The sequence below is a fragment of the Symphalangus syndactylus genome, chromosome 3, assembly GCF_028878055.3.
Source record: "Symphalangus syndactylus isolate Jambi chromosome 3, NHGRI_mSymSyn1-v2.1_pri, whole genome shotgun sequence".
NCBI lineage: Eukaryota > Metazoa > Chordata > Mammalia > Primates > Hylobatidae > Symphalangus > Symphalangus syndactylus.
The window spans coordinates 93,057,538-93,073,358 of record NC_072425.2 but is presented as its reverse complement, the minus strand read 5'-3'; the positions used below and the strand labels follow the sequence as shown (position 1 = coordinate 93,073,358).

The window sequence follows — 15,821 nt, the reverse complement described above, 5'->3', positions numbered from 1 at the left end:
ATTCTTTAAGTTATTTTAAAATACACAGTTAAGTTCTTATTAACGATTGTCACTTTATTGTGCTATCAAATAGTAGGTCTTATTCATTCTTTCTATTTTTTTGTACCCATTAACCATCCCCACCTTCTCTCTCTCGATTTTCCTTTGCATGCATGTATTCATAAAGTTTATTAGTATTTTACAAATCTTTGTTGGATAAGTCTGACCTGTCCAGGTCACAATTATAGGGCACATATCTTATTTTCTGAGAGAAGCAGGGATTTTATTTTATTTTATTTTTATTGTTTCACCTATTTTCTCCCTTTCATTTCCCTCTACTTCGTTCTCTTTTAAATCTTTCACGTTTTCATTCATTACTTCCTTCCTGCCTTCCTTCCCTCAAACAAGGACAGGTGCTTAGTTTTGAAATCTCATTCAAAATGGTGCCACGTCATCTGCCAGGGCCAAGAATCCAGAGGTGCTGTCATATTTCTCCTTGCCAGCGTGGATCTCCCCCGAGCTCCGCCCTCCCTCCTCACCTGCTCCTGGGGAAACTACACCAAGGCCGCCGACACCAGCTCTGGCCTGGGGCCCCCTCCCCCTCGCCCCGGGACCGCTCCGCCCCTCCCGGATCCCGGCCGGCGGAGCGCATTTATTTGCATATTTCTACCTTTGTTCCCGGCCAGCGGCCAATCAGCGCGCGGGGCGAGACGAAGGGGCTGGGCGGGGCTCGGGCTCCTGCTCCGGCTGAGCTGCGGCGGCCGCAGGTTCCAAAGCGGGTCTGAGCCGCCGCCACGCGCGCCGCGTACTGCAGCCCCAGGCCCCGACCCCCCACCCACGTCCTCGTTGCTGCCCCGCCTGGGCCAGGCCCCAAAGGCAAGGACAAAGCAGCTGTCCGGGAACCTCTGCCGGAGTCGAATTTACGTGCAGCTGCCGGCAACCACAGGTTCCAACATGGTTTGCGGGGGCTTCGCGTGTTCCAAGAACTGCCTGTGCGCCCTCAACCTGCTTTACACCGTGAGTATCCCCAGTCCGTTCCTGCCCGCTTGGGGGCTTTGCACCTGCTTGGGCGCTCTTTGGCTTCCCTGCCTGGTCAGCAACTCACTCGTTGCATCCTGCGCCCCCTTCCCGGCTTCCCACGCTCTGCGCGCCCCCGGCCTCACCATCCGTCCCCGCCGGGGACCGGGCGCCGGCGCTTGTCGCAGTCTCTTCCTTTCGTTCATTGTGAAGGGCGGTCTCTCAGGCTCGATTGCCGCGTCTCTGCCACATTGCTCCACCCCGCCCCTTCACCCACCGCCTTGTTTTTCAAACATTTAACCAGATCTCCCCGCTTTCCCACCCGGTACCCTTCTGCCGCTCGCTCCTGGCATCCAGACGCATCTGGGCCAGGCGTGGAGGCGCGAGAGCCGTTCGGGCTTGCGGACAGTTTTGCGGAATGGCGTGGCCTGAAACTGACGAGGCGGCATATGGCTGGTGTACCTCTGGGTTAGCTCTACGTACCCTCGGGATTTTAATTGAGGCCACTGAGTAGGTTCACAGATGTCCGCTGCTTCCGAAGTTTGTTTCGTGCTCACAGTAAAGGGATGTCTTTTTGTTTTTGTTGTTGTCAGTTTTGCTCGTACTTGGTGCTTTTTCTGTGTGTCTTGCCCATGATCAATATCCTAACTCCATTTTAAACCAAGTCCTGCAGGAAATAAGCGAGCCCCCCCCCCACCCCCCGCCCCAAGTCGTTTCTTTCCCTGCCAGCCAGCTTGGGCCTCTTAGTTTTAACGCTGCAGGCTCTCTTTGTGATTTTTTGAGGCGCAATTCTGGGTGAACAGGAGGATGGGCAGGACAGATCGACGTTTATTGAATGCCTATCACGTCCCAGATTTTACATACACAATGTTCGTTCATCATTCTGACAACCTTCTGAGGGAATGGGGCATTATCTGCATTTTATACATAAGGTAACAGACCAAAAAGGTTTTAATAAGTTTACATAGCTGGTAGTTGACGAGTCAGGCGTGGAACCTAGGCTGTGGAATCCAGATCTTTCCACAGGCTGTGCCTCTACCGGGCGGAAGAAACTTCCTCTTCTGTCATCATCCCTCCATAGTAGTCTTGCTCCCTTCTATAAATATACCTGGCGCTTTGCAGCACCCACCCTGAAAACAAACCCAGCACCCCTGCATTAGCAGAGAGCTAGGCCATCTGTGCAAGCTTAGATTACATCCTTGGAATAGAGAGGCTGCCTTGTGGTCACCAAAGGAGAAGGAGGTTGGGTCATTTTACCATTACTGTTCCTTTGTATGTGAACATGATTGCAAGCTTTGAAGGCAAGACAGAAACAGGCATTGAGTACGCTTTTATGGCTAGTTAATTAGAATCTAGTCAACATGGTCATTAATAGTAGACTTGGGGAAAAAATTTTTAGAACACCTGGTGATACAGTTCCTTGGAGATACATGTCAAGTTTCAGATCAAAATTCATCTATATCACCCTGAGGCATGCTTATCACCCTGGCTGTTTATAAGTAAATGCTGACCAGTTCTCTAGGATTTTTTTTTAATCAGTGTGAGTGGCCTGCTTAGAACTTTAAATTCCTTATTTTGTGCCCTGAGTTGTTTTTTTTTCTGCCTATGATTTAGTCATCTGTTTGCCAGTCTTACAGTGTCTGCTTACACAGAGTGGAATGTCTACTTTGCATACTTACTTCACTGAAGGGTCTATATAAATTAATGTATACTATTTTTTAAAAAGGAAAGTTATTTTAAAATGAAGTTCCTTGCTTTCTAGACATCATTTTTAGTTGTATTTCGAGTATATCAGGAAAGTGAGGCGAAAGAAAGGTGATTCTAAAGGGACATATTAAGACTATTTAATATCTGTTCTAAATTATTGACCTTCAAAGTGTGTATTCTATTGATTTTAATAGCTATGCAGTAAAACTTAATGAATTGGAAATTCACGGGACAATAAAAATGGCTAGCCCTTTTAAATCATAGACTTTTTAGACAAAGGGACATTTCTTAAAATGAATTAGTGGCTACTTGCTTCTTTTACATTGTAAATAGGCTTAAATAAATGTAGCAGTTTAAAGTGGAGACAAGTGACAGGTAAAAGTTGGATCAAGTCTTAGATAGATGCTGAAAATGTACCATGGCCATTATTTAGCTTTTATTTCTCCCCGATCTCTTAACATTTTAAGATGAAAAAAATGTGAGGCAGTTGGGGATGGGATTGAGCATGAAGACTTGGGAGACATTTCTGTATAAGTCATGAATAGAAACATTCTTTGTAGGTTCTAATCCCACCCTAGTCACTGCCTCTAAAATGTGCTCAACGCTACAGGATTACATTTGAGGTCATTTCTAAAAGTGTTGGTTAAACCAGGATCGCATATGGGAACAGCAGGTGCAAAAGCCATGGCTGCCTGAAACATCATCATTGCTGTGTTGAAGCATTTTACCGAGGAACTTAGGACTCTATCAGCTGAACTGTCCACATGCTCTGGTGGCTTGCTAATGAGCCTGAGATTCGTGCCACATTCATGATCAGCTCAGAAAGCATGTCACTAAAAACAAGTTGCAAGTCCCAAACAAGGAAATTTGATCACTAGGCAAAATGTTAACAATTGATTTTTGTTGTTGTTTATGGCTTGATTATTTTAGTTAATAGGATCGCCAGTACTGGACAAGCTTAAATTAGTGTAGTATGTGTTAACAATTTGTAAATATAGAAGAAAAGGGGGAAGCTACATTCCTGAATTCACCTTCACAGTATTCTAAGAGAATGACTTGCCTCAGAACTTCCTGCATTTAAGGAAGCTTTAAGTTTCTTCATTCAACAAATATTTGAGTGCCTACTGTGTGCCAGGCTCTGTTCTCAGTTTGGAAATACCGCAGCAAACCAAACAGGGCTTAAAAATCAATGTGCTTTTATGAAGCCTCATTTTTATTTACTACCTTTTATACATATGTTTTCAGGAATTGTATTCAGTCAATAAACTTTTGTGTACTGTGTGCACTCTTTTGAGAACTGCGGGAAATAATAAATACCTATAAAGGCAAATGCGTTGTGAAGACAGGATCTAGATGAGAGACATGGAGTGGGAAAATTAAATGGCGTATAAGGAATATACTGACTTTAGGCACCATAAAATTTAGGACTGTGGGAGATATTTGTGGGTTAGAGAAGTTGGGGGAATAAAGGAGGTGTGATTGAATCAAGGAAATGTAGAAATAGTGTGTGGGTCTTTTTGATACCATTTAGGATATACATAAAAATGAAAACGATTTGGGAAAATGACTTATTTTTAATAGTTTATAGGAATATTTTAGGCTGAAAAGATTTTGACAAATAGTGAAAAAAACTTCTGAAAATTATGCTTAGTGATCTGTGGGAAATTTTAGAAAATACGAAATAAAATTTGTATTAAAATATGTAATATTTTGAAGCTTTATAATGTGTCTCCTTGTGCTTCTTAACCAGAGAAGAAAGCTCTATTAAAAACAAACAACCAAAAAAAGGTAGCTGACTTTGTTAAGTAGAACCAAAACTGAAAAATATGACCAAACCTATATTTACTGGGACTTTTTAAGAGTTGCCCTGCCAGTTTTAAAATCAGGAGGGAAATTTCAGAAGTTGCAGTTTTGTTTCTCCTTTGTGTGTTCATTCTTATAGCATCTTTCCGTGTTTGTTTCTTTCTCTTTTTCGTGATTCTTTTTCCTTATACTTCTGGTTGTTTTGAGAAAAATTCTCTTGCAGCATAAAAATTATACTGAATTACTTCATAAACACCTTAATTTATATTTTTATCACCTCTGAAATTGGGATGCATTTTATTGTTTTTATTTGTGTTTTTGAGATGGAGTTTTGCTCTTGTTGCCCAGACTGGAGTGCAATGGCGCAATCTTGGCTCACTGCAACCTCCGCCTCCTGGGTTCAAGCGATTCTCCTGCCTCAGCCTCCCAAGTAGCTGGGATTACAGGTGCCCGCCACCACGTCCAGCTTATTTCTTGTATTTTTAGTAGAGACGGGGTTTCGCTATGTTGGCCAGGCTGGTCTCAAACTCCTGACCTCAGGAGTTTGGCCTCCCAAAGTGCTGAGATTACAGGCATGAGCCAACCCGCTCCTGGCCTGGGATGCGTTTTATAGTAGATAAAGTGTGCCATATCTGTTAGATAAAAAAATACGACCATACAATTTATGGGAAGAAAATTCTGTTTTTAATCTGTTAGATAAAAAACATATATCCATACAAATTATGGGAAGAAAGATCACTGGATTTATGAAGAAAACTGAAACTTTTCCAACTCTGTTACTAGACAAACAGCTTACTTTGAGTTTCAGTTTCTTCATATATAAATTGGTGGTGATATTTTTCAGTCGTCCCCTCATGAAGCTGTGTAAGGATAAAATCAGATAGTGTATAAATGCTTTAGATGTATAATAGAAATAAAATTAAGTTGTTACAGCTTCAGGTGGAAAAAGTTGAATTTTGCTGAATTTATAGACTTGGCTTCTTCTTTCCAGCTATTCTGCACAGGTAAAACTTGCATAAAGAAAACTCGTCTAAAACAATATTTTGTTTCTTTTAGTCTGCGGCGATCAAGGTTAAGTGCAGAAGCACAGCTAAATATTTTAAAGCATGAAAGTTAGCATTAGGTTAAAAAGTAGTAATATTAAGTAGGAATTACTTTTATTTATCCACTGTAGAATCGAATATTTCTTGTAATACCCTTTTTTTTTTTCCATTCTTGGCCAACCTTTCAAACATGTCTGTGGGTTTCCTCTACCCTTTCTCTTGAATGAATCTACTTCCTGTAAAATTGTATTATAATTGTAACTGGTTGGGGTTATTTGTGAGTCTAATGTAAGTTTAAGATGTGCCCAAGTTATTTTCTTTCTGTTTTTTATTCTAATAATGAATATTAATTGAGCATCAGTAGCAGTGAACAAAACCCCAGTGGCTTGCCTTCATGGAGTTTACATTTATGGGGGCAGACAGATGATAAATAAGTAAGTAAATTATATATCATATTAGCAGGTAAACAAGTGCTACGGAGAAAAATAAAGTGGAGTAAAAGGAAAGATAGGTGGGGCAGTGGAGTGGATGTGGGAGGATGGGTACACAGCTTCACATGTGGTGGTCACGCTTGGCCTGCATGGAAAGAAAACAGTGTAAGAAAGGTGTTAAGACTGTTCTTGCATTGCTGTAAAGAAATACCTGAGACTGGATAAAGAAAAGAGGCTTAATTGGCTCATGGTTCTGCAGGAAGCATAGTACTGGCCTCTGCTTCTGGTGAGGGCCCCAGGAAGCTTACAATCATGGCAGAAGGGGAAAGGAAGTCCCTGTGTCACATGGGGAGAGTGAGGGGGAGGTGCCAAACACTTTTAAAGAACCAGATCTCACATGAACTCAGAGGGAGAACTCACTTATCACTGAGGGGATGGTGCCAAACTATTCATGGGGGATCCATGCCTACGAATCACCTCCCACCAGGTCCTACCTCCAACATTGGGGATTACATTTCAACGTGAGATATGGAGGAGACAAATATCCAAACTGTATCAAAAGGCCTAAAGGAGATGAAGAACAATTATCTAGGAAAAGTGTTTCAGGTAGAGGGAATGGTCTTTGAAAAGACCCTGATGGAAGAGTATTTCTGCTTTTTTTTCTTTTCTTTCCTTTTTTTTTTTTTTGAGATAGGGTATTGCTGTGTCACGCAGTGGTGTGATCTCAGCTCACTGCCGGAGAGCTGTCTCCTGGGCTCAAGTGATCCTCCCACATCAGCCTACCTAGTAGCTGTGACTACAGGCATGTGCCACCATACCTGGCTAATTTTAAAAAATATTTTGTAGAGACAGGGTCTGTGTTGTCCGGGCTAGCCTTGAATACCTGGCCTCAAGCAATCCTCCAAATGAGGTCAGAGAAGTTATGAGTGGACCCAGGAGAGCACTATAGGGCCATGAGCTTTTAGACCAAGTGAAATGGGGAGCCAGTGGTGTGTTTAGGTTTGAAGGCTGATATAGTCTGATTTTTATGTAAAAGGCTCTATGGCTCTTGAGTTAAGAATAGATTGTAGATGGCACAGGTGGGAGCACTGAGACTAGTTACAAGGCTATTGCTATAATTTGCGCATGAGATGATGGAGGCTTGGATTAATATGGTGGCAACAGAATTAAAAGAAATAGATTCTGAGACTGTTTTAGAGGTAGGGTGACCTGATTTACTGAAAGAGACAAGTCACAGATTACTTATGATTTGTGGCTTAGGCTCAAGGAACTGGCAGGATAGATTTGCCATTAACTAGGATGGAGAAGATGGTAGGTGGAGCAGGCTTTGGGATGAATTCGAGGATTCAGTATTAGATGTGATGCTGAAGAAACCCAAGTGGAAATGTCAGGTAGCACTTACAGTAACCACACTGTCATTCAGGGGAGAGGACTTTCTGGAGATTTAAATTTAGGGAGCCATTTAAAGAGTTGGGATTGGATGAAATCAACAAGTTAGTGAAGGTAGATAGAGAAGGGCAGTGGTCCATGGATTGAAACAGTGCCATTCATACATTAGGAGATGCAGGAGATGAGGAACATTCAGCAAGGGAGCCTGAAAAGGAATGGCCAGTCAGGTAGGAGGAAAATTGTGGAGAGGTTGGTGTCTCAGAAGTCAAGTGCAAACCATTTCAAGGAGATGGGGACCAAGAGTTGGTCCTTGAATTTGTCAGTGAAGAAGTCATTGAAAAGAGCAGTTACCCTTTTATTTTCCTTATAATCCTCTGAACAATAAAGGCCATGTCCTAGTCATTCTGGCTTTCCTGTGTGCCCGGCACAGCCCTGGCATATGGTTGGCATTTAGTTAATTGAATGCAGGAATCAGTACAGGGTTCTTCTGCCCATACTTCATTTCTTGTCTCCCAGAAATGCTCCAAAGAAGGAAGTGATAGAGTGGTGTTGGAACTTTGTTGGCAGCTGTGGATGTCACCTCAAACTAGTTACCCTTGGAAAATGACAAGTGGAGGTCCCTTGTCAATCACCTTTATATAATTTATATATAAATTATATAATTTATATATAAATTATATAATTTATATATAAATTATATAATTTATATAATTTCCATATACTTTGTATTTTTTGCTTAGTAAGTATAAAAGCAATGGCATCATAGAGAACCATATTGAAGAAAAATATTTGCAAGAGCGCTTCAGGCTTCTGTGTCATTTGAAGAATGACCATAAAGCAATAAAAGAACTGAGGTTTTGGCTTCAACACTCAGTATCTGGCTATTTAGCAAAATCTAGATTATTTATAGAGTTTTCACATTTCCATCCAGATGTTTGGCATCGTAGAAACACATGCTTGATCTTTTCTGAATTGCTCTTCAGTTTTCCACATTAAGCAGAAGTTCAGAAGAGAGTTCAGCATTCACATGTAATTCCTCATCATGAATGTTGAGGCATATTAAGGAAGATAGTCTGGGGCTTTGTTTTCTTTTTTTTAGGGTCAGGGTCTCCCTCTGTCACCAAGGCTGGAGTGCAGTGTGTGATGATAGCTTACTGCAGCCTTGAACCCCTGGGCCCAAGCGATTCTCTCACCCTCTCTCCTTCTGAGTAGCTAGAACTACAGGCATACTCCACCCTACCCAGCTAATTAAAATTTTTGTTTTTTTTTTTTGTAGAGACAGGGGTCTTGCTATGTTGCCCAGGTTGGTCTCGAACTCCTTGCCTCAAGCAGTCCTCTTGCATTGGCTTCCCAGAGTACTGAGATTACAGATGAGAGCCACTGAACCTGGCTACCTTTGTTTTCTTTACATGTCTATGGATGCTGTGTTACATTTTGTTGGTATAGTCCTTCTGTATCTTACTGCTGTTTTAAATTTGCTTGCCTTCCACTACCATCATAACTTCTGTGTTGCTTTAGTGCTAACATAACATTTTTGAATAATTTACAACATCTAATCTGTCTTTTTGAAATGTTTTAAATTCTTTCATCCTCAAAGCAATTCACTTACCTTGGAAGAATTTTGACACTAAAAAAAAGGTAGTTGTTTTCACAATATTAAAATCTGTCTTTTCATCTTGTTCTTGAAATGTGGTGGATATTTGATGAAAGATTGAAGGTTATGTAGACAGAGAATAATATGGAACATCATTAAGCTGACTTTCTTCCCCTCCAGATATTGTATAGATTGGAGAATTAGCGTTTCCTCGTCCTGAAAGGGTAATGAGCAATATCATATGCTCTTTCATTCAACAGTATGTTTTGAGCACCTCTTATGCATCACACTCTTAGCCAGGTGCTAGGAATGTAAGATAACATGAGCCTTGATTGTCTGGCACTTAAAGTGTAGAAGGCGCGTCAGAAGAATTCTAAGTATGGCTGGGAGGAGGAATGGTGGCTAATGAATAACCTCAGGCGATAATCCAGGCCCTTCCCATCTTGGGATTTGTCAGCCTTGGAGTATGGACTTTTATCTCCAGATCAGAAACAAAGGACAGCCAGCATAGACATGACCTGATCTGATGGGCTTTAAAACAAAGACCACAATGTTAGGAATAGAGTTTAGCCCAAACTAATAGAAACCCAGCTATCACTGCTTAAAATGGTAAGTTTTATTATTTTCACGGAAAAAGAAGTCAAGACCCAGGTAACCCAGAGCATGTGCACAATTCAAGCATATTGTCATGGGCCCAGTCTCTGTCTGCTTTCCTGCCCAACTATCCTTGGCATGCCACCAAATTCCATATAAAACTCTAGGTACCATGAATTGTTCCAGGCCAGGCAGAAGATGGTCTAAAATGTCTTTCCTTGTAAAGCCTTGTCTTTTGGGGGGAAACAGATCTATTGAAATATTATTGACACAGTAAGGTGAATATACTTTAAAGTATAGCGTTTGATAAGTTTGGGCATATATGTACACCTGTGAACCCATGACCACATTTCAAGACCCCTGAAAATCTCCTCATCCTTCTTTGAAATCTCTCTTTCCCATCCCTAAACCCCCCTCCTAGTCTGCAGGCAACCACGGACCTGCTCAGCGGTAAAACTTACATTGGTGTTAAATTTAGTAATGCTAAGGAGGGTGTTTGTAGAAAAAAGATGGGACATTCCTCTGGCTCATTGATTCCCCTCTTCTTTTGATGGCAGAGTAAGAAGCTTTAGGGACGTCTTTTCAGCTAAAAGGAGTGCTCATGTTTTTAAAAGTTTATTGACAAGGTGAGAATTTAGATTTGGTATTGGTAGGGAAGGTGGTCACAATGGTGAAGGTAAATAGGGTCAGTGCAAATTTGCAGGTATTAAAAAATTATGATAAACACAAGGTGAAGCTTGTATTAATCAGGATACTTCATGGGTTATAGATGTTCTTGAAACAATGTGTTGGCTTATATAAGTGGGACATCCAGTAGTTGGGTCATAAGGTTTTGCTGGATCAAGGGGCTCAGAAGTCACTCTCCCCTTTCATCTGCTTTTCAGCTTAGCTTGCCTCTGCTTAGTTTCTTTTGGGGGCTAGATCTTTCCCTGTACATGATGGCTACTGGCAGAATCAATGTTGTCCTTATACCTTGCTAGGTCAGATGAACCTATTGTTTTTTCCTTTCAATATTCCTTTATCGATCTTGCAGGACACACTTACTGACCCTGTTGGCTTATGGACCCATCCCATGGATCAATCACTGTTGATAGAAGGATGGGCAACCGTGATTGGTAGGCCAGAATTTTGTGTGTCTGCTGCTGATGATGGTCAGAGGGGCCAGTCATTAAGGGTCGTACTGGAAATATATGTGTTAGGTTGCAAAAACAACACATGTCTAAGACAGAGGTCATTCTTACTCTGGGCAGCAACTTCCCCAGTTCTTCTGTTCTTAATTCTAGCATATCCTAGCAATTTCTTCATCATCTGCGAGGCTTAGCGTAGTGGTTTAATATTTCAACACCCACTTATGCTAGATTAGAAAGAACATTATGCATATATCTTTCTTTGTTTTTTTTTTATTTTTATTTGAGATGGAGTCTCGCTGTCTTGCCAGGCTGGAGTACAGTGGTGCGATCTCGGCTCACTGCAAACTTTGCCTGCCAGGTTCAAGCGATTCTCCTGCCTCAGCCTCCTGAGTAGCTGGGATTACAGGCACTCACCACCATGCCCAGCTAATTTTTTTTTTTTTTTGTATTTTTTAATATAGACGGGGTTTCACCATGCTGGCCATTCTGGTCTCGAACTCCTGACCTCGTGATCTGCCCGCCTCAGCCTCTCAAAGTGCTGGGATTAATGGTGTGAGCCACCGTGCCTGGCTCTCTTTGTTCTTTAATACCATTATTGTATATATCAATCTGAAAGATACATAAACACACTTTGCTTAATGTTAAAACAATTCTGTTTGCTAGAGTGATCTCAAATATATTAAGTTTCTTAATTCCAAGTAGAATTTCTTGTTCCCCTACTCTAGGCAACACACAGTGTGCTCTTCTGCTTGTATGTGAATGTACGTGTATGTGACAAAATTTCTGAATCAGATAAAAGTAAAAAAGCACAAAATGAATAAGCTTAATATTTAGTAGTTAACTAATGGGAAGGTCATATGAGTGGAGGGCATTACTGGTCCTTAACACATCACGGTGTGACCAAGTCTCATAAGAAGTAAATTAAAGAGATGCTATTCAAATACCTATTGATATGCCTATAAAGCAAGAACTACGATTTCTTATGCATTGTAATAGTGTCTTTAATATTACATCTCGGTGTTAAAAATTTCTTAAGTATATTCCTAGGCACTATGGTGCGGTTCTATAGGGAGAAAAAAAAGTCACATCACTCCTCACCTATAAAATGAAAGGAGCAGATTAGGATCCCTGGCCAGGTACTTTAGTGCCACGGTGTTCTCTCTCTGTCTCTCTTTTGTTTTTGTTTTTTTTTTTTTTTTTTTTTTTTTTGAGACAAGGTCTTGCTATGTTGCTCAGGCTAGTCTCCAAACTCCTGGGCTCAAGTGATCCTGCCTCGGCCTCCCAAAGTGCTAGGATTATAGATGTGAACCACTACGCCCCACCTGTGCTTTAGTGTTCTGTGTTTGTGCTGTGAGCCCTGGCTAAGAATTTCTTTCTTTCTTTTTGAGACAGGGTCTTGCTCTGTTGCCCAGGCTGGAGTGCAGTGGCATGAACACAGCTCCCTGCAACCTTGACCTCCTGGGCCGAAGCTATCCTGAGTCAGTCTCTCAAGTAGCTGGGACCACAGCTGGTTGCCACTGCACCTGGCTAATTTTTTTATTTTTTTGGTAGAGACAAGGTCTCCCCATGTCGCCCAGGCTGGTTTCGAACTACCTGGGTTCAAGCAATCCTCCTCCCCTGGCATCCCAAAGTGCTAGGATTACAGGCATGAGCCACTGCGCCTGGCCTGGCTGAGAATTTCTATGTTCCTTGCAGTAGCACCTTCCTGTTTATTCCACCTTCATTAGACCCTACTCATGTGTACACTTGCAGTTTTGCCATTGCCACTTTCTCTTGGCGTTTACTTGGGGGAAGAAATGCCAGTTTTAGACACTTTTTATGACCAGTTTTATGGTCTTACTTTGGTGTACCTTTTCCATTACAGCTCCTTTAGTTCTGTTTTTAAAACTCTTTTTATATGATTTACCTTTCTTTGTCTTAAAGAGAAAACAGGAAAGGTTGGTGCTTCCTGCTTATAAAAACATTACTAGCAATGAATTAACAGATGCATAATTCCTTTTTTATCAGCATTCTGTCTCCCAAAGGGAAGGAAACTGTCATAGGTGTACATTTACTTTCTATTACAGTTAATTTCATAAGAAAACTGTTATTATAATAGAACAAAAGATTCTTTGGAGTTCCTTTGTCTAGCAAGTTCTAGTGACAAACCTAGGCTTTTTAATTATGCAGTTAGAGTTAACTGTTTGAATCAACAATTTTTAGATCACTGGTTTGGAAGACCTCATATAATCTTGTTCTCTTCACAATTACAAACCAACCATAACACATAATTAATCGCTACTGAGAAATAAATTGTTTTACTATTATCTTTAAAAGTCTCCTTTTTAGTAAAGTTAAAGATACACTGATAATCAGATCTTATTAGAGGCATATTATAAATCTTCAGGTGTTATAATTTTAAAAGTTAACTTGGGTATTTGGGGGATTTTTAAAATAATGTGTTAGAAACACCAGTCATACACAAGAAAACACATTGTTTTTAGCTTTTTAAATGAAAAAATCCAACATATTTTGGGGTGTTTATTAGAAAATTGGTTAGCACAAACAAGTTTCTGATGTACAGTTTCACTGTTGCTGTAATAAGTGCAAAATTTGTTTTGGATTGGACAGTTGAATCTATGTTTTCTTTCACCTTTGGGAATGGCCCTTACAAATGAGAATGTGTATTTGCGTGTGCATGTGTTTGCATATGTGCATCTAGGAGTTAGGCATGAAAATGGGATAGGGCAGTGTCTTGGTTCACTTTTGAAACCATCTGAGTGTGATGGACCTAGAGCATTGCCTTTTGTTACAAACATGTGGAGATACTGCCTGTTGCCTTCAGTTGTATACCACCTTCATTCCCAAGCTTCCTCTTTCCTAAATAGGGACAAATTATAGGAGGGAATGTGGACTGCTCTTGAATATGCATGGATGGGAATTGAGGTAAAATATTTGAGAAACAAGTGAGAATGTCTAGATTTAAGTAGCTGGGTTTGGGAGATAGTGGGAGCTAAGGCTGAATGAGGAAAGTTAGACCAATTTACAGAGGAAAGCAAAGCAGAAGAATTTAGAATTGGTGACTTAGTAAGAAGGGGATGTTACATTTTTCAAGGCTAGTTTTAATTAGGAAATTTCATATGCTCAGGAAATAATATGGTAGACCCCTGTGAACTCACTGGCTTTATACATTTCACATATGCCAGTGTTTTTTTTCTCTCTCTCTTTTGAGATGAGGGTTCTCTTTGTTGCCCAGGCTGGAGTGCAGTGGCTATTCCCAGGTGCAGTCACAACGCACTGCAGCCCAGGACTCCTAGGCTCAAGCAGTCTGTCTCAGCCTCCCGAGTCCTAGCTACTGTTGAGACTATAGGCACACCACTGGACCTAGCTAATTTCTCTTTTAAGAAGTTAAATGTTACTCTGTAGCTGAAGGCCCACTCTCCAGTCCCTTTCCCATTTTCCCCTCTCAAAGGTAGTCACTGTTCTGAAATCAAGATCTGTCACTTCCATGAATGTGTATGACAGTGTCGTATATTACATACATTAATCGTGTACAAATAACATATAGTATTGTTTTTTGTGTTTGAAAATTTATATAAATGGTATGTTTTATCTGCATTTATGCAACTTGTCTGATTTCCTTTACATTTTTTTGAAATTTGTCAATTTAATAGAAATAGATAAAAATCATTTGTATTCTATTGTGTGATCACACCAGAGTCTGTGAATTCCCTAGTCATGATGTTTGAAAATGTTTTTAATTTTTTACTGTAACAAACAAGGTTGTGGTAGAATCCTGGTATATATCTAGTTGGGGACATAGGTGTTCTCTTGGGGATTAACCTAGAAACAGAATCGCTGGAGTAGTAAGGGATACATATAATTTTCCTAGGTGTTGTTAATTTGTTATATAAAGTGGCTACAACAATTTGTATTTCTATATATTATATTTCTATATATATTGTACACAAGTTCTAGGTTCTTTACATTCTTGGTGTCATCATGCTTAGTTTTTGCTAGTCTAGTGCATGTGAGATGGTATTTCCTTGTTTTAATTTTTGTTAACCTGATTTTTGATGTGATTTAACATTTTTCATGTGTTGATTAGCCTTTCAAATTCTTCTTCAGTGAATTGCCTCTTACTACCTTTCACCACTTTTCAGTTTGCTTTTTGTCTTAAGTTCATTTGTAGGCATTTTTATTTTTTATTTATTTTTATTTTTATTTTCGAGATGGAATATCACTCTTGTTGCCCAAGCTGAAGTGCAGTGGCACCATCTTGGCCCACTGCAACCTCCTCTTCCTGGGTTCAAGTGATTCTCCTGCCTCAGCCTCCCGAGTAGCTGGGATTACAGGCGGGTGCCACCACGCCCAGCTAATTTTTTGTATTTTTAGTAGAAATGGGGTTTCACCATGTTAGCCAGGCTGGTCTTGAACTTCTGACCTCAGGTGATCCGCCCGCCTTGGCCTTCCAAAGTGCTGGGATTACAGGCATGAGCCACCATACCTGGCCTGTAGGCATTTTTAAATATACATGTGTGCTGGAAATATATTCTCCTAGTCCTAAGCTTCTCTCGTTTGTCTCGTATTTTTCACTGTACAGTACAGAAGTTTAAATTTGTAACAGGTAGGATGGTATGGCAGGTAAAAACACAGATCTACAGCCAGGTAGCCTGGGTTCATATTCCAGCTCTACCCCTTCCTTGCTGTCTAACCTTGGGCAAGTTACTTAACATCTCACTCTGTGCACAGCTTTTCCCATCTGGAAAATGGAAGCAATAGTACCTACCTCTTAGGATTTTTGCGAAGATTAAATTAGTTAATAAATGTAAAACCCTTATAATACTTTCTTAAACAGAGTAAATACCATGTCAGTGTTATATGCGCATTTTTTGAAACTTGTTTCAAAGAAATTTTTCCTTACCCACAAAGTCATTAAAATATTTTCTATACTTTTAAGTTGTGCTTAGAGTTTATGGTTTGAGGTAGGGATTAATAATATCAGTTTTCAAAATGAGAAGGTGGTTGTCACAAGGCTACTTATTAAAGTCCACTCTTTCTCTACTGACTTAGAATTTTGCCTCTCTCAAAGACTATGCTGCTGGCTTGTTTAGATCTGTATCAGTTACCTGCTTTAATGACCGAACCATTAAAA

General features: G+C 40.5%; 1 protein-coding gene across 1 annotated transcript in view; it reads left to right on the top strand.

Moving 5' to 3' along the window:
* Nucleotides 1-467: 467 nt before the first annotated feature.
* TSPAN13 (tetraspanin 13) overlaps nucleotides 468-15,821 on the top strand; it is a 31,330-nt gene continuing 15,976 nt past the window's right edge. The window contains exon 1 of the mRNA XM_055272520.2: nucleotides 468-996. Within this exon, the coding sequence (XP_055128495.1) occupies nucleotides 934-996 (63 nt within the window). The 5' untranslated portion in view covers nucleotides 468-933. The remainder of the gene's footprint in view (nucleotides 997-15,821) is intronic.